At 48.6% G+C, this 18,747-nt stretch overlaps 1 protein-coding gene across 1 annotated transcript in view; it reads left to right on the forward strand.

Moving 5' to 3' along the window:
* Positions 1-18,747, forward strand: part of PDIA5 (protein disulfide isomerase family A member 5) — a 1,081,671-nt gene that overhangs the window by 501,134 nt on the left and 561,790 nt on the right. The window contains exon 7 of the mRNA XM_078682031.1: positions 11,942-12,002. Coding sequence (XP_078538157.1) covers positions 11,942-12,002 — 61 coding nt within the window. The remainder of the gene's footprint in view (positions 1-11,941; positions 12,003-18,747) is intronic.

Genomic DNA, 18,747 nt, shown 5'->3' on the forward strand with positions numbered 1-18,747 from the left:
TTACTGTATTTACTGTGATTAGTTCATTGATAATTAAAAAAAAAGAATAATATGAAATCAGATCACACTACAACGTATGCTAGTGTGTTCAGAGAATGATGTTAATTTAGAATTGTTTGGTGTACCCATTATTGAAGACTTATGGTCTGATTATAAGTTTGGCATTGTGGGAGCGGGCCGCCACACCAACGCCCCGCACCCACACCGCCAAACTCGACCAACAGCCAGATTAGGAGTTTTTTCCTGGTCTGGTGGGAGGTGCTTTGGCGGTCCCAGGAGGTGAGTCTTAGGAGGCACCGCAATGGGAATGCCACATGCCGGTTCCTACATGGCATGGACTGGTGCAGTCCATGCCGTGCAGGAACTGGAGTGCATGCAAACAAGGGGACACCATGTGCACCCCTGCATTCACCCCATGGCCCTGAGGCAACAGGGAGCCCTGTAGGGTCCCTTTAGTTTCCTCACTGCTGCAGTTTCATGGTGGGCTTACCGCCACGAAAACTGTGGTGGTGAGGAAACTCATAATGTGCTTGGAGGTGCACCTCCAGCATATTGCAACCTCACACTGCTGCAACAGTGCCGAGGGATCATGGATCCCCAGTGGTTGCAGAGGTCCTTCGGCGGTCCATTCGCTCTATCAAAAGTGCTGCTTCACGTTAACAGTTTAGTAGAAATTATCAAAGGTGTAGCAGTACAAATCATGGGTAAGACTCAAATTCTTGTTTTGCTCTGAACAAAGTTTGCAGAAAGGGTGGTCGATTAAGTCATTGTGCAAGAATTTGAAAGGGGGCATCATGAATAAGGTGGCTGTAGCGTCTGAAGAATCATCTGTTAATGTTTCTGCGGAGAGAGTTGTGGGTGTTGGAAGTGACATAGAAGGGAAGAGAAGGAAAAATAGACCAAATAAGCCCGTCTGCGCCCGTTCGTGCCAGACCGGGTCCTGGGACAGGAACTCCTGCCCACCCCCCCCACCTGCTGCAATCACCTACTCGCGTGATACACTCCTCCAATAGAGGCCGGCCATAAACTCCGCATGCCTTCACTCACTCTCTCCAGAGGGACCACACAGCCCCTGCGCCTTCTGACAATACTCCCTTTCGACAAAAAAGACCCCACCTCACGTCGAAACATGCATAAGCATGGCCCTGCTGAACTGCAGATCCCTGCCTAAACACTCACTGGAAATCTACTTACTGCGCATTGACTTAAAATTAGACATACTGTTCTTAACAGAAACATGGTTATCCACCAACTCCGATCCGGATATAGTCCAGGCCCTCGCCCCAGGATACCTCATTCAGCGCCGCGACATATCAAGCGGCAAAGGTGGGGGGATTGCGATTATTTATAAAAACAATCTTGCTTGCCGGCTAGTAGACAGCTGCATTCTAGACTGCGAGAATGCTCATTTCATTATCCAGATCTCCCCCACAACAACAATCTCAGGTCTCCTCTTGTACCGCTCCCGGGTGCCTTAGGGCAATTCTGCAGCTCGCTACTAGAGACCGTCATCTCCCAAGCCAGTACTTCCTCCAATTTCACACTGCTGGGAGATCTAAATCTACACTTCGACCCCTTAGACAAAGTGGCAAGCGAGCTAACACTCGACCTAAAGTCCTACGAGCTTCTCCTTAAAAGCCCCCATGCTACACATGTCTCCTAGACCCAATATTTTCTAACATTACTGCTCTAAAACCCAGGGAACCATTACCCATCCCATGGTCTGACCATTTCCTAATCCCGCTCACCTGGCAAATCATCAATGAAACTCCACAAGCCCCGCCGACACGCAATCCAGAAAGACCCTGGTCCAAACTCCCCCTGGATAAGTGGAAAAGCTTACTAGAGCTCTCAGTCCCCACACACGATCCGGACCCCCTAGTGGCGGACAAAAATTTCTCACTCTGGATAAAAAACTCACTCGACCAAGTTCTACCCAGGACAATATTAGGAAAAATCCCCCTGGTTCACTTCTGAACTCAGGGACCAAAAAAAGCTATGCAAAAAGTTAGAGCGTTCCTGGAGGAAAGACTGGGCAAATTACAAGAAATCTGAATATAGAGCAGTCATCAGGTCCTACAAAACCTCCCTCAAAGCTGCCCAGGCTGCCTTTTTCAATGAGAAAATTCGAGCCTTCACAAACTCATCCAGAGAGACCTTCCGTATTGTTAAGGAAGTCCTCAAAGTTCCAGACCCGCTCCCCACCCCCGACACCTCAGGCCTCAGATGCAACCAACTTGCAGAATTCTTCTCAACGAAAATTCTAAATATTCTAAAAAGCCTCCCAACCACAGACCAGCCACCAGAACCTAGTTCTCCCATTGCCCCAAATATCTCGCCGCACCTTGACTCCTATCACCAGGGAGGGATTCCTCACAATTCTTGAATCAATCCCGCACCACTCAACATCCTGAAATTAGTGACTTCAACCATCACCCTACTGGCTACTAATTTAATCAACTCCTCTCTCTCCCAAGGCACCGTCCCGCAAAGCTGGAAAAGAGCCATAGTAAGAGCCCTACTAAAAAAGCCCCAGCTAGACCCCTTAGAGATGTCCAACTACCGACCCATCTCTCTACTACCAGGGATCAGCAAGGTCGCGGAAAAATTTGCCAATCAACAACTGTCCGCCTTCCTGGAAGCAGTTGAACTTCTTTGCTGCTCCCAGACAGGCTTCCGCCCTGGCCAAGGCACGGACATGGCCCTGATAGCGGTGGTTAAGGAGGCAAGGCAGATTTTGGACTCAGGAGGCTCAGCAGCTGTGATCCTTTTGGACCTAAGCGCAACCTTCGATACGATTGATCACCGTATCCTTATCCAACGTCTCAGCAGCTTGGGAGTCTCGGGCTCAGCCCTTGCATGGCTAAAATCCTTCATAGAGAACAGAACCTTCCAGGTCTCCGAATGTAGTGTGCATTCCAAGGCAATCCCTCTCCAGTGCGGCGTGCCACAGGGCTCGTCCCTGAGCCTGACACTTTTCAACGCATACATGTCCCCACTGGAGGACATCATCTCCCCTTTCGGGATCAAACTGGTCACATACGCAGACGACACACAATTGGTCGTCTCACTCTATCAGTCAGACCACTCCTCTGGGAAACTACGATCCTGTCTCTCAGAAACCTTTAGCTGGATGAATAAATCCCTCCTTAAACTCAACGGAGAGAAAACTGAGCTACTGTTGTTGGGCCACAAAACCACATCCATCCTTAACTCCATGTGGCCTACATGCATGGGATCAACCCCCCTCCCAAAAAGTGAAATTAAAAGCCTTGGCGTCTGGCTCGACCAAGACCTCTCCTTCCAAACCCAAGCCAAGAAAACCGCTGGCATGTGCTTTGGTCTACTCCGCACCGCACGGAAAATCCTCCCTCTCTTACCTCCCCACTACAGAAAACTCCTCATTCAGGGCCTCATCCTCTCTAGGCTGGATTATAGCAACGCCCTATACCTAGGTGCCCCAGAGACTACCATAAACAAACTCCAACTCATCCAGAACTCGGCAGCCAAACTGCTGACAGGAACAACAAAAAGACTCTCAGCTAAACCCGCCCTTAAATCCCTTCACTGGCTCCCAATACCGGAAAGAATCAAATTTAAGTCCCTGTGTATAATGCACAGATCACTCCCCCCCCATCCTGAGAGACCTGAGCACCCCCTACAAAGCCAACAGAGCATTAAGATCTGACCACCTCTATCTTGCAAACACTCCCAGAATAAAGAAAGCACAAACAGGTGGACATCTCTTCTCTCTCAACGCCGCAAAGCTCTGGAATTCCCTCCCCCTCAATATTCGGAAAGAAGACAACCTCCTGAAATTCCGCAAACTCCTAAAAAGCTTCCTTTTTCCCTAGGCTTCCGTTCTTCTGCTAAAATCTATACACATAGCGCGGCGACGCCCACGGGTAGCCACGCGCTCTACAAATCCAATTCCATTCCATTTCAAAAGAGAGTTTGACTATTAATAACTGTGAATTCAAATTATTGTTGATTCAGGGTCTATGTATACTAATATACCAAATGGAAATTTTGAATATAAGTGTCCTGGAATAATATCAGAACCTAAATATATTTGTCCAGGAGGTTATTAAGGTGAAACTATTGATATTATTGGGTCTATGCAAGCACAAATTTCATTTCAGAAACTGTAAATTGAAAGGTAGGTGTATGTAGCTGACCATGGGCCCCCAAAACTGGGTTGAATACATCAATGTGATGGACACATTGTAATTAACTCAAGGGCTCCTAATCAAATTATGGCGGTGGAGGGCATTTCTATTGATGAGATTTCCAAAGAGTTGATGTGAATTTGATGATATTCTTGAAGAACCGAATGGATATGCGCATAGAATTGTATTAAAGCCTGATGCGATACCTGTTCAACATAGGTTGCAGAAAGTAATTATAATATCATATCCAGTCAAGTTATGAAAATGTTGCTTGAGGAAGGGGTCCTTGAGTCAGTAGAAGCATCTAGGTGAATTGCTCCTGTGTTATTACAAAAAAGGACGATGGCTATTTGAGGGTCTGTATTGAACTCAGATCGTTGAATCATTATAATGTGGTAGATACTTTTCCATTCTACACATTCACATTACCCCACCTACACCACGCTTCTCACCATGGAGATCACTGGCACCCACACATACACAATCAACTACCCCTCCAAGCTCTCGAAAAAATCTGCTAAAACCTTCAAGCACAACTTTCTGAAATCCCACCCAGAAACCCCTTTGTAGACCCCTAATTCTCTCCTTGTAGTGGTCGCATGACCACCGACATCATCTTCTACACTAAACGCAGAGCACAATGGAGGAAAGCCTTCCTAGCCTTACTCACAGTCTCCTCTACTAGGAAGTCCACTCATGGTCTTCTGATGTATATTACTCCTTCACAATTCTTCCAAGCGACTGCCACCATCACTATCTACAATAATGGAATTATTCTCACCCAGTCCACGGATCGTAGTCTTAACCTATTTAACAACATATTCCTCATCATTAAAGAGCAGGTGGCCAATCCACTGACCCCTCTCCAACCTACCGCCTCTCTCAACACCCAATACATTCCCTCCTCCACTCAGTCCCACACTATCCCACCCCCAACCCTCCAGACCCCAGAACGCCCAGAGACGCCTTCCACCTTCAACCCCACTACCTCACCCTACAACACGCATCCCCTCTCTCCACCTAACCACCCCCCTGCTTTCACCACCTCACCACCTCTCACATCTGTCCCCTCTCCTCAATCTCCAACCTGCCTCCTCTCTCTTCTAGCCCCCCCTCCACTATCTCCACCTCCCCTCCCCTTACATCTAGCCCACCCTCCCTCTACCTTATCCCCACCTCACCCCTCTCACACCTAGCCCCCCTCCTCCTCGCTCACCTCCACCTACTCAGCTACCTACCTACCCTCCCACCTACCCTCCCACCTACCCTCCCACCCCCCCTTTCCCCTGGATACACGGTACCCCGCGCCATCCTCAAACCTCTCATGCCACCCTGCAACATACATCTCCTCTCCCCACACAGCCCCCCTCCTATATCACCACCCCTCCTCCTCTTACACCAACCCCCCCCAGTCTATCACCACCCCCACGCCTCCTACATTGAGACCACCCTCATCCAGCCACATCACCACCCGGCACCCCCCCACACCCACCTCCCCTACTCCTCTCACACCACCTACACCCCCCCTCTCTCACCTTGCCCCCCCAACCTGCCCCCACCACCTTGTCCCCCATCTCAACCCCCCTCCTTTCACACCTAATCCCCTCTCCGCCTCTCACATCACCAACCCCCTCGTACCACACCCACCCCCCCACATTGCCACCCCGCTCTCCTTCACCCCCTGTCCCCCATCCGCCCGTAACACCCCTAGCTCCCCCTCCTCCGACTCCCCTTCGAGCCCCCCGCCCTCCCTTACCACCCTCCCCTACCTTGTCACTTCCCCCTCACCCCCCCACGATAGTCACCTATCTACCCACCACAGAAACCCCCACCTCACCTCCTCTCCCTCCACCTCCCACCCTAACTTCCTACACACCGTCACCTAACACATACTCAACATTCTATCCACCTCCCACTCACACTCTCTCCACGCACCTCTCAGCTCTCACACGGAACCGATCCATCTCTCCTCAACCTTTACCTCACTGTACTACCCCCACTACTACCGTTCCCAACCCCCCTTGACAAGATTATGACCACCCTTCTCCAAATTAAAGACGAGCTTCAAACTTTGAAAGTACTATTTGCTAGTCAACTTAGACACCCCTCTCTTGCTAGTAACCGCCTATCCCACAAACGCTCCACCCCTCCCACACACTTACACATATACAACCCCCCCACTGGACTTCTATTCCTGCCCATAACTCTCTCAGCCGCCCTCGCCGATGCATCAATCATCTGACACGGTATGACATTCGTGCCCTCCTGCACTCCTACGAATCATCTCCCATGACCCACACAGCTGACACACACCTTCCCATCCCCACCATCCATTCCAACCCACACAGGCCCCCCACTCAAAATATTAGAGGCACCATCTCTAACAATCTGAAAAAAGTCACCCTCACTCTGGACCCCTCCGCCTCCCTCACTACCCCACGGCTCAAATGCGCTCTACTTAACTGCAGATCTGCCCTCAGACATGCATTTGACATAGCCGACCTCATTATCGCTCATGACCTAGACCTTACCATACTCACTGAAACCTGGCTAACAGAATCCTCCTCCCCCTCCTCGACATTCTAGTTCCTCCCAACTACCACATCACCAGACTAGACAGGACTGGCAGGACAGGAGGTGGAATAGCATGCATCCATCGCAGCAACCTTTCAGTGACCACAGCCATCTCCCCTATATTCTCCTCTTGTGAACACTTTTGCCTTGATGTCAACAGTGAGGGCAATCCAGTATGTTCTCTACATAATATTTACCTCATATTCGCTGAACACCTCATGGACTTGATCACAACTAACTTGGGTCGACAAAACACACAAATATTCCTCGGCGACTTCAACCTTCACTGGAACGATCACAATGACTCGGTGGTTAACTGTCTAAAAAATGTCCTTAACACCTTAGACCGTACCCAAATCTGCAACAGCCCCACCCACAACAAAGGCTCTATCCTGGACCTCATTATTTCCAAAGGTGACGCCATCCAACTAGACTCAATCCAACCTTGTGACTGGTCCGACCACACATTATCACATTTTTCATCAATGAACATATGAAACTTTACCCAGCCCAATCCAACAAACCCAAGGTCTGGAAAATAGACCTGAAGAATCTCAATCCCTCTCCCAGGTATAATCTACTCATATCCCCCATCGGCAACGACGACTTCCAGGCCCTCACCGATCACTATCTCAACTCAATGGCCACCATAGTCAACGAAGTTGCCCCCCTTCAGCTAAAGAGAGTCTTCTCCAAAAGCTCAAAACCTTGGTACGACAGTCTACTTAACAATGATAGACAAGACATGGACTAGCAGAACGTATCTGGAGATCCACTCCATCAGCTATGCCCCTCACTACTCTAAGAAATGCTTATTTCAGGAAAATCAAATGATCAAAAGCGGACTTCTTTAGCCATCAACTAAACCAAGCAAAAAAACGACCCAAAAAACTATTCGACCTAATCAAAACTCAATCCAAAGACGAACCACAGCGAATACATAACACAACCAGCAAGCTACCATCCTGTGAAGAATTCGCTACCTTCTTCAATCTAAAAACAGATAACATCAAGAAGGATATCCTCGCTGATCTAAGCCTACACTCCAACCCCATCAGCAAAGCACCCATCACACTAAAAAACAATGCTACTTGGGCACCTTTTGATACCTTCACGGAAGAATCTATAGGCAAGATCCTTAGTACCCTGAAGCCCTCCAATCACCTCTCGGACCCTCTACCTGCAAACGCCGTAAAGGACCTCATCCCATGGCTTCTCCCGCTCTGGACCAAAATCATTAATAGCTCTCTTAAACAAGGATCTATCCCGGACTCCCTCAAAGTCCGGGATAGGCTGTAACACCTCACTGCATTCAATGTCCAACCTATCATTGTAGACTCGGCAAAATCCTTAGGTATCACCCTCGACTCCAATCTGAATATGCAACGACATATCAGTAATGCAACCAAGGGAGCTAATTTCCAAATCAATACCTTGAGGAAACTGAAACCCTTCCTCCCAGCCAACGATTTCAGAACTGCAGTCCAAGCGCTAGATATCCCCCGGATTGACTACGGAAGCAGCGCCTTCTGTGGCCTCCCCCTTTCAACAATGCTGCAGCAAGGCTCATAACTGGCTCAAAAAAACGCTCACACATCGCTCCTGATTTAAAATCGCTGAACTGGCTACCGTTTGAAGCTAGAATACATCTGAAAATCGCCTGCATCACTCACAAGGCATTTCACCACAGCTCGCCCAGTTACATCGCTCAGAAACTGACAATCTCCGGAGGCTCAAGAGCCACAAGAAGCGCAGAAACTTTCCTTTTGAAACCACAAAGATTCCACAAGAAAAAAATATACAAACGCTCCTTCTCAGGGATGGCCCCCAGGATCTGGAACGCCCTCCCCCCAGAAACCAGACGTATCTCATCCACTGCATCCTTCAAAAAAGAAGTCAAAGCGATCCTCCTGGCTAAATTCACTTGAACATAAACTCTGCAAACTCCGTTGGCCTGTTTGTCCCTCCCTTGTTTTACTCTGTTTGTATTGTTCTACTTTGCACAAATTGCCCTATAAAGTTTTCTCTCCTTCTTTGCTTATGTATGTGAAGCGCTCTGAGATCTGTTAAGGATCTTGTTTGCGCTATACAAAACCCTGAAAATAAATACATAAATAAATAATAATAATTAGTTGGTGTTATTACTTAAGGGAGGCAAGTATTTTTTTGAAAAGTACATTTGAAAAGAACTTACCATCAAATTAAACTTCATGAAGATTTCAAATTACTTACTGCTTTCATTACCATGGAAGGGACGTACCAGGTTGTACATGTATTCCTGCTGCAATAAAAAAATTTTTTTTTTTTTTTATTAAATGGAAGGGACGTACCAATTTACTTGTGTGCCGTTTGGGTTGGCTTCGGCATTTAGTGTTTTGGAACGCATGATGAGTGAAACTTTTAAGGAAATGCAGAACATAGTGTATTTCCAAGACAATATTCAGGTTGTTGGGGAAACTGTTGATGAACACAATTTGGTGCTCAGGCAGGTGTTACACAAAATTGCCGAGATGGGTGTTAATTTAGGAAAGAGTAAGCGTAAATCTTTTTAAGAAGAAATTGATGATTTGGGATATATTACTTGGCTAGACTATACTACAGCAGCGGCCCCTCCATTAGGGCGGAGGATTGCCACCCCCCCCCAGCCACCACCCTCAAAACGATAGTAAAGCTGGTTTTAAACCTGTTTGATTATAGTTAAAAGTTTAATCCCCCAGGACTCTGACGAGTCTTGGGGGCGGGTCCAGGGGGATGATACTGCTGGTGGGGGGGTTTTGGCACTGTTACAGTGCGCTGGAGAGCAGGCACAGGCTCCCGGAGTGCATGGGAGAGCAATTTGACAGCATTCAGGCCAATCCTGATGCTGCTTTCATGTAGCATCAGGATTGACTGCAGTACAGACTGGGAGCATGTGCCCAGAATTAGACGACTGGAAGTGCGTGACACAGCGGGTAGCAGCGGCCTTCAGCTATGTTATTTCTTTTTGTCCCCGAACCACCCACCTCCCTCCTCCAGCCCGCTCGCCACTTTTGCAGCGACGGGCCGCTACTGCTATTCTAGACTTGGTGAGAGCGATTAACCTAGCTCCTGCTCCCTCAGACAAAGACCATTTGAGATCCTTTAGGAGGCTAATTGAGTACTGCTCAAAATTTGTGGACAACGTGCCTCCAAAAGGAACGCCTTAGATCTTTGATTAGAAAAGGATGCAATTTTGCAAGAAGCAATGAGCAATTGAAGTGGTTTGAGGTCACAGAAGAAGAGATTTGTGAAGCTTGAATTTTAGTATCATTTGATACCAAAAGGAAATGTATTCTTACTGTGGATGCCAGTGCCACTGGCATAGAAGCCATTATTTCTCAGAGACATGGGAATAGGGAAAACGGTGGCATTTGCAACCCAGACACTCATTGATTTCTAGAGAACTATTTGATAATTGGGAGGGAAGCCCAAGCAGCTTCATGGGAAGCAGGGTGTTTTCCAACTGACCTATGGAGAACCACGTTTGACCTATGTTCTGATCACAAAGCTTTGGTGAATCCCACACCCTACACTCTCTTTTCCCTTCCCTTTTTTCTGTTCTTGGGGCTTTAATGCGTTTTATGTTGTAAAATTTGAATTGATTGAATAGCACATTGTGATTCAATGACAGTGTTTGCTTTATTAAACATGATGAATTCTACATTCAGTAATGTTCTGACCAAGTAATTTGCGTGCTCTTATATCACGCTTTCTCTCTGGTACCCCTATATATGTATTAAGAGACGTTGTACAGCTGTTGGTCGTAGGGGGGGCAGAAGAAAGAGTTGTATTTTGCTTTCAGTAAATCTATATATTAACATTTTAGTTGAGATAACTTTGTGTGTTAAGAGTCTACTCATGAGAGGTGAAAGGTTCATGCCACCTCTGGGCTAAGGCCTACATTTATTTCATTGTCTCATGAGATAGATTTGGGAGTTTGACAAAAAAAGGCTGCAGATGCAGTTTCGGTGGCCAGGTTTAGATGAAAAAATTACTTCTTGGGTTCAGAAATACTTAACTTACTTCAGCTGGGATGCAGACATGTTCGTCCTTGTTGGGCATTACACACAATCGATTGTACTTCTTTGTATAACCCACACACCAATGGCATAGTGCAACGTGCCAATCAGTTAGTTAAGGGTACTATTCAAATGGCATTTGCAAATGGTTATGATGTAGGCAAGATGGTGAATGACGTGGTTTGAGCATATCCCACCACTATACACGAAGCACTCAAAAAATCCCCTTTTGAAGTGATGCAAATAAGGTGTCCTTATTCAAAATTGGTCCTATCATGGTTAGTGGAGTGTGTGGTGAATGGTGGGAGTGTGGACAAATCTGTGTTAATGAATGGTGTGCGAGAAAGGCTGCAATAAGAGTGGGTGATTGGGTACAGGTTTAGTCTGGAAGAGCGAAGAAGAGATTGTCAAAACGTATGGGTCCTTTTAAAGTTAAAACATGTTTATCAATACTATGTGGTACAAGATAATGGTGAGCATTAGAATCGCAGAAGAGATGATTTATTCCCGAGAGGATGAGAGTGCAATAAGAAAAGGGAAGAAGGCGGTAGTGTATTATTGCTAATGAAAGATGATGATTTGTATTCAAGTAGAAGCTTGGTGAACTCCTCCCTTGGTGGTGGTGGCGGTGGTGGGGATTCCAACGTTAGGAGTATGGTGGAAATCACATTAGAGCCACATATCATGGCAGAAAGATGTTATCGAAATTGTAGACCACAAGGGTATTTACAGAATTATGTAAGTTCTAAATGTGTATGTGTATGATAATGTCCAATTCTTAGTGGTATAAGAAGTGATCCTTTTATTTGTCCATAGTTATTTATAGGTGCAGCTGTAGCATTTATTTTCTTCAAGTTTATTATTTATAGAAGGGAAGGGGATGTGTTGTATTGAATTGGTGTAGTACTCTGTAGGGTTAGAACCTTTGTAGGATTCTAAATGATGTTGTTACGTGGTGACATTCCAACTGGTGGCAGTTGATGCCTGGCCAGCTGGGAAGGAACCACGCTTGTGTGGTGCTCTTCAATAAATACTCTTTATTAAAAGAGGTGTTTACCTAGATTTCTTTAGAACAGTTTGACTTCTCTAATTGTCGATAAACTGCTTCTAAAGTAGATGTTTTTTTGTGCAATGATTACATTTTTATTTTGTACATCCTAGGATTTCAGAAGACTGCTAAAAAAGGAAGACCGGCCGATGCTGGTGATGTTCTACGCACCATGTAAGTGCGTTTACAAATCTTGTTTACTTTGACAATTTTGTATGATCAGCTCAATCTGTAATGACAGAATGAGATCAAAGATAGCATTTATGTTTGGAAATTGGCGCTAAATAAGTTTTTATGGGAAGCGTTCGCTGACAATTAGCTTTAGGGTGCCACTTGGTATGACCTGCAAGTATCCATCCAACTGATTTTGAAGTTTGTTCGCTATGCTTTGGCCAAGCTCGAAATGCAAACAATGGTGTTTTGCAGCTAATGACTGGACGTCTTTGAGTAAGGTGTCCTACATCTTGTAAGGCACTTCATTCATACCTTCTTTTTGTTATAAGTTCCAAGATATGATGTTTACAAACATATGTTCCTGATGGATACTTCTAATCACAGATTCCTCACCTTTAGAATATCCCCAGGCTGAAACTGGCAATTGCTCCTGTGTACAGCTGGGTGGTGCCATGTGGCTCTGTGTTGGCTTCGGGGAAGCCGCATATAAGTGCAACCCCTGTGCACTAACGTAGATTCCTTTCTTTCCACACCTTTGTATGTGGATCTGGAGCTCCACTCCTATTGAAGCCTTGTCAATTTCGTATCCAGTGTGCAAGAAAACGATGTCTACACCGAAACTACAGGGTTCAAACAATGATGTGGTTGTCAGAAGCATATGTTTGTGATGGACCTGAACAAGTTGTTCCTTGGGTAGGCTCGGGGCACAACTCCAAGTCATGTGGAGTGTTTTTTCATGCACCCAAATGTGATCCGGTATCGTGAGGCAAGGCTGTACTTCACTAACATCAAAAGAAGTCACAGGCCTCGTTTAAGTTCCGCTCCAAGTTGAGGGTGAAGACCCTCTCCCACTATCGAGGCCAGTCCTAAGACAGATTTTCTTCATGCTTGAAATCATCTGTTAATTCAAAGTTCAAGACACAAAGGCAACACAAAAGTACAAAGTGGCCCTCAACCACATCCCACCACTTTCAGTCAAAAGGCAAGTTGTGATGGCGTCAGGATACCAATATGTTTCACTCCCAATCCCCGCTTGGAGGAGTCTATTCTGAAATTGATCCTGATGCACCCCTAGTTCTCACAGCCATCTGCATTGCTGCTGCAAGTCAAAGACTTTAAGGATGCCATGCTGTATTTTTTTGCACTCTTCCAGCTCCCTCTGGCGTGCTTTTGTGCCCCAAGGATTCACAGGGTCCTCCAGTCGGGTTACTACTGGCAGATCTGTCCTTTATGCTGTCTGAGCCTCTAGAACCAATCTTGGGTTCCACACTGACTTTTGAGTACTATGCAGGTCCTTCTTTTTTTTATTGACGTCACTGGAGGAGGATGCGGAGCAGACTTCGCTGTCCAACCCTGAACCAAATCTATCTTGATTCCAACCGAAGTCATCCTCCGAATCAACTTTACAGCATTCGGTTTTGGTATACCGTGATTCAGACATCATGCAGCTACTACTATAGAGTATTCCTCAGTAGCTCCATCACCTTTTTAGTTCAGATGACGACCAAAGTTTACCTCCTGGAGATGACAGTGGTGATAATGGAGAAGATGTGTCCAAGCACTATGATGACAGTTTATATATCGGCAATCAGTTGGCTTGATACATACCTTAATACAGGTTTATTGTTTCCCAGAAAGAGTGTGCTTCCTTTGCAGTGGTGATTCGACATGCAGCTGAGGTGCTGGACCTAGAAATATCTTCTGTTGAAGTTAAAACTATTGTCTTTATGGACGTCTTGCAACCTTGGCCTGCTTCATCTGAGCCCTTACATCCATTCAACAAAGCTCTCACTGCTGGGCACTTGTTCCAAACTTGCTCCATGTGATCCTGATTTTCTTACTTTATGTCCTACTCCATAGAGTTTGGTTTAGGCTTCCACTATCCCTATGATTCCCATGGACATGGAATCAAAGATGAATGTGACATTCAGGAAACAGCCTGGCCTTGAGGTCAGTCAAGGCAGTTTGCCTACTGGGCTGATATTTGTGCCATCTAGGACATGGCCAGAGAGATCTTGCCGGCAGTTCTGGAAAAATGTAGGGCTTCCCTGGCTCAGACTGTTCAGGATGGTCAGGATACAGCCAAATACATCATTTGTGCTGGCCTTGATGTGACCAATTGTGGGGGGCGACCATGCAGCACCAATGTGATGTTCGGTCGCCATGTATTGGATTCTCTCTACAGGGTTTTCAGGAGATGTGCACCTTCCCTTATGGGCATTCATTTTGATGGACCCTGCCTCTTTGGTGTAAAACCTGATTGCTGCTTAGATTGTTTTAAGGAAAGCCGAGCTACGGCACATTTTTTAGGCTTCTCCTGTCCTCTAAGACAGTTTCACACTAGTTTTGGACTTTCTGAGGCAGTAGACAATCCAGTCTGTTCGTGGTTGCGGATATGGGATCAGGCAGGCACTGTACAGACCCCAAATGGTGCTGTTCTTCTAAGACCCCCTCTCCTGCAGTCTAGGGGTTGCATTGCAGCTACAGGGGCCATTGGACTCCTATACACTTTTCCTCCTCTGCTTCTCCTGCCCTGAACTCTGAAGATCAGGAATGCCTAGGACCGAGTCATCATAGTGACTTTGAATTGGGCCAGCTACTACTCCAGAAGGATCTTCTGTCACAGCAGCAAGGCAGGATTCTGCACCCAAATGTGTGCAATGTACACCTTTATGCGTGGAAACACTGCATCAAAGGAAAACATTTCAAACTACTTTAAATGGCAGAGCCAGTAACAACATGAACTTCCCTTTGCCAGCCACGAAGTAACTGATGAAGATGGCACTAAGGACATTCTGGGGTTCCAACAGAACTTACAGCAGAAAGCATCCTACACATTGAAGGCATGGCAGAAAACATGACATATCATTACAACACTTCCCCTCCCTTTCCACACAACAGCTGATAATAATGAAAAACAAAACTTGAAGCAATAACTAAAACACAGTAGCTTCCCTAAGAACTGAGAGGCAATAAAACAGAGAGAACAGTACCATGCAGAATAAGCATTTCACAATGTTTGCAGATAACCTTCCAAATAATGAGGTGGTCTGATGGTCCTATGATTCTGCCCTTCTGCCACCCTTGCAAGAGACGTAGCCCTATTACACGACTGTACCAACCCATCCCCTCTACCATTCTCATGATGACCTCTCCCCTCAACGACCTCCGTATTCTTGAGCCCCACTTGATATTTTTACTGGATTTTGTCATCAGTGCCTCCCACTTGGTACAAGGCCACCCTACGCCTATTCCACTTTTTGCCGTTCTCTAGTTCCCCATATCTATCACACACTCTCCTTACCTTGAGTGGGCCCCAACATTTACTTAAACCTCTACACACCCTTCCAAGCTTGATTTTGACCCAGTTGCCAGAGTTAACCAGACTTTTACCAGTTCTTTCCACCCTAATGTCTTTTATTTTCCCCTCGCCTTTTTTTCCTATAGTGACTACAACAATTCAACCAAGTCTGAATCAATTTAGTGCTCTCCCTTCTCCTATGCATCCTTAATCAATCAATCAATCACAAAATATGTATAGCGCGCTACTCACCCGTAAGGGTCTCAAGGCGCTGAGGGGTGGGGGGGGTCGCTACTGCTCGAACAGCCAGGTCTTGAGTAGTCTCCTGAAGTAGAGGTGATCCTGGGTCAGCCGTAGGTGAGTGGGGAGGGAGTTCCATGTCTTGGATGCCAGGTAGGAGAAGGATCTTCCTCCGACGGTGGATTTCCGAATTCTTGGGACGGAGGCGAGGGCGAGGCTGGCGGAACGGAGCTGGCTGGTGGGTGTGTAGAAGGTGAGGCGGCTGTTGAGGTACTTCGGGCCCAAGTGGTGGAGAGCCTTGTGTGCGTGGGTGAGGAGTCTGAACGTGATCCTCTTGTTGACGGGGAGCCAGTGCAGGTCTTTCAGGTGGGCGGAGATGTGGCTGAGGCGCGGGATGTCCAGGATGAGTCGTGCTGAGGCGTTCTGGATGCGCTGGAGTCTTTTCTGGAGTTTGGCTGTGGTTCCAGCGTAGAGGGTGTTCCCGTAGTCCAGACGGCTGTTGACGAGGGCCTGGGTGACCGTCTTCCTGGTTTCGGTGGGGATCCATCGGAAGATCTTTCGGAGCATGCGCAGGGTGTTGAAGCAGGATGATCAGACTGCGTTCACTTGCTTGGTCATCGTGAGGGATGTGTCCAGGATGACGCCCAGGTTGCGTGCGTGGTCCGTTGGTTTGGGTGCGCTGCCCAGGGCAGGCGGCCACCAGGAGTCGGCCCAGGCGGAGGGCGATGATCCCAGGATGAGGACTTCCGTCTTGTCTGAGTTCAGTTTCAGGCGGCTGTTCTTCATCCACTCGGCAACGTCTTTCATCCCTTCATGCAGGCTGGTTCTGGCGGTGGCGGGGTCGTTGGTGAGGGAAAGGATCAGCTGGGTGTTGTCGGTGTAGGAGATGATGTTGAGGTTGTGTTTGCGTGCGATGGCTGCGAGAGGGCTCATGTAGACGTTGAAGAGGGTTGGACTGAGTGATGAGCCTTGTGGTACGCCGCAGATGACTTCGGTGGCCTCGGATCTGAACGGGGGGAGGCGGACTCTCTGGGTTCTTCCGGTGAGGAACGAGATGATCCACTCCAGTGCCTTCTCTTGGACTCCGATGTTGCCTAGGCGCTGTACTAGGGTGCGGTGGCAGACAGTGTTGAACGCCGCAGATAGGTCCAGGAGGATGAGGGCTGCTGTTTCCCCGTTGTCGAGCAGGGATCTGATGTCGTCAGTGGCTGCGATGAGGGCGCTCTCGGTGCTGTGGTTGGCTCGGAAACCGGACTGCGAGGGGTCGAAGGATCCGTTCGTCTCGAGGAAGGCGGCAAGCTGTCTGTTGACGGTCTTCTCGATGACTTTGGCAGGAAAAGGGAGGAGCGTGATGGGGCGGTAGTTCTTGAGGTCGGTGGGGTCTGCTGTTGGTTTCTTCAGGAGGGCGCTGAGCTCGGCGTGCTTCCAGATCTCCGGGAAGGTGGCGGTGTTGAAGGAGGTGTTGATGATGTCCCGGAGTTGGGGTGCGATGATGGAGTCGGCCTTGTTGAAGACGTGGTGGGGGCAGGGGTCGGTTGGTGATCCGGAGTGGATGGTGTTCATCGTGCGGGTGGTGTCTTTGGTGCTGACCGGGGTCCAGGCGCAGAGGGTGGTGGTGGGGGGCGTTGGTTCGGTGGTTGGGTGCGTTGTAGGTGCGCGGAAGCTGTTGTGTATATCGGCGATCTTGCGGTGGAAGAACGAGGCGAGTGAGTCGCAGAGGTCTTGCGAGGGGGTGATGTTGTTGTTTCCGGCGCTGGGGTTGGAGAACTCTTTGACGATGCTGAAGAGTTCCTTGCTGTTGTGGGCGTTGTTGTCCAGTCGTTCTGTGAATGCTGTCTTCTTGGTGGTGCGGATCAGCTGGTGGTGTTTGCAGGTGGTGTGCTTGAGGGCAGTCATGTTGTCTGTGGTCTGGTCGTGGCGCCAGGCTTTCTCGAGGGTGCGGCAGTTCTTCTTGGAGTTCTTGAGTTCGTCGGTGAACCAGGAGGCTTTCTTGCTGCCGGGTCTGCTGGGAGGGTTCTTCAGTGGTGCGTCATTTGCGCAGTTGATGAGCCACTGTGTGAGGTTGCTGGCTGCTTCGTTGGGGTCCGTTGTGCTGGCGGGAGGGTTCTGGCGGAGGGAGGTGGTGAGCTGCTCGGTGGTGATCTTGCTCCAGCTCCTGCGAGGAATCTGTTGCGTGCGTTGGTGGGTCATTGTTCTTCTGAAGCTGAAGTGGATGCAGCTGTGGTCAGTCCAGTGGAGTCCGGTGGAGTGGCTGAAGGAGATGTGCTTGCTGGAGGAGAAGACTGGGTCAAGCGTGTGGCCGGCGTAGTGGGTGGGGGTGTTCACCAGTTGCTTGAGTCCGAGGTTGGCGAGGTTGTCCAGCAGGGTGGTGGTGTTGTTGTCCTTGTTGTTCTCCAGGTGGAAGTTGAGGTCCCCTAGGAGGATGTAGTCAGCGGAGGGGAGGGCGTACGGGCTGATGAAGTCTGCGATGTCTTCGCTGAATTGTGTGCGTGGTCCCGGGGGTCTGTAGATGAGGGTGCCTCTGAGGGTGGTCTTGGGATCGGTGTGTATCTGGAAGTGGAGGTGTTTGGCGGCGGTGAAGGTGTCATCGGGGTTGGTCGTGATGCGGATGGTGTTCTTGTGTACGATGGCGATGCCTCCTCCAGTCTGGTTGACACGATCCTTCCGGGTGATCTTGTATCCGTCCGGGATGGCTATGGCGATGTCAGGCGCTGAGGAGGCGTTCATCCAGGTTTCTGTAAGGAAGGCGACGTCTGGTGATGTTGTGTCGAGCAGGTTCCAGAGTTCGACGGCGTGTCTGTGGACGGAGCGGGTGTTGAGCAGGATGCACTTGAGGTGGTTGCTGCTGGTGCTCGGCTTGTCGGGTGCGGTGTGGGTCCGGATGCAGGTGAACTTGCAGGCTTGGCAGGTGAAGGGTCCGTGGGTGCGTTTCGGGGTGGCTCGGTAGCAGGCGGGGTTCCGGCCAGGTTTGAATGCGTTGAGGGTGGCGGCGTCGTCGGTCCGTCGCGTGGGCTGGCATCCTCGGGGGCCAGGGGTCCTGGCGCTGAGTGCGGTCCAGGCGCAGACGGGCTTGCCTTCGGCGCACAATCGGCGCTCCCGCTGCACGCGTCCGCTGCGCGTTCGCTGTGCGCCCTCCATATGAGGGGCTGAGGGAGGGAGGAGCAGCTTGGAGGCGGGAGCGGGGTGGCGAATGGGAACGGCGGG

Source organism: Lissotriton helveticus, chromosome 3_1 (assembly GCF_964261635.1).
Source record: "Lissotriton helveticus chromosome 3_1, aLisHel1.1, whole genome shotgun sequence".
Taxonomy (NCBI): Eukaryota; Metazoa; Chordata; class Amphibia; order Caudata; family Salamandridae; genus Lissotriton; species Lissotriton helveticus.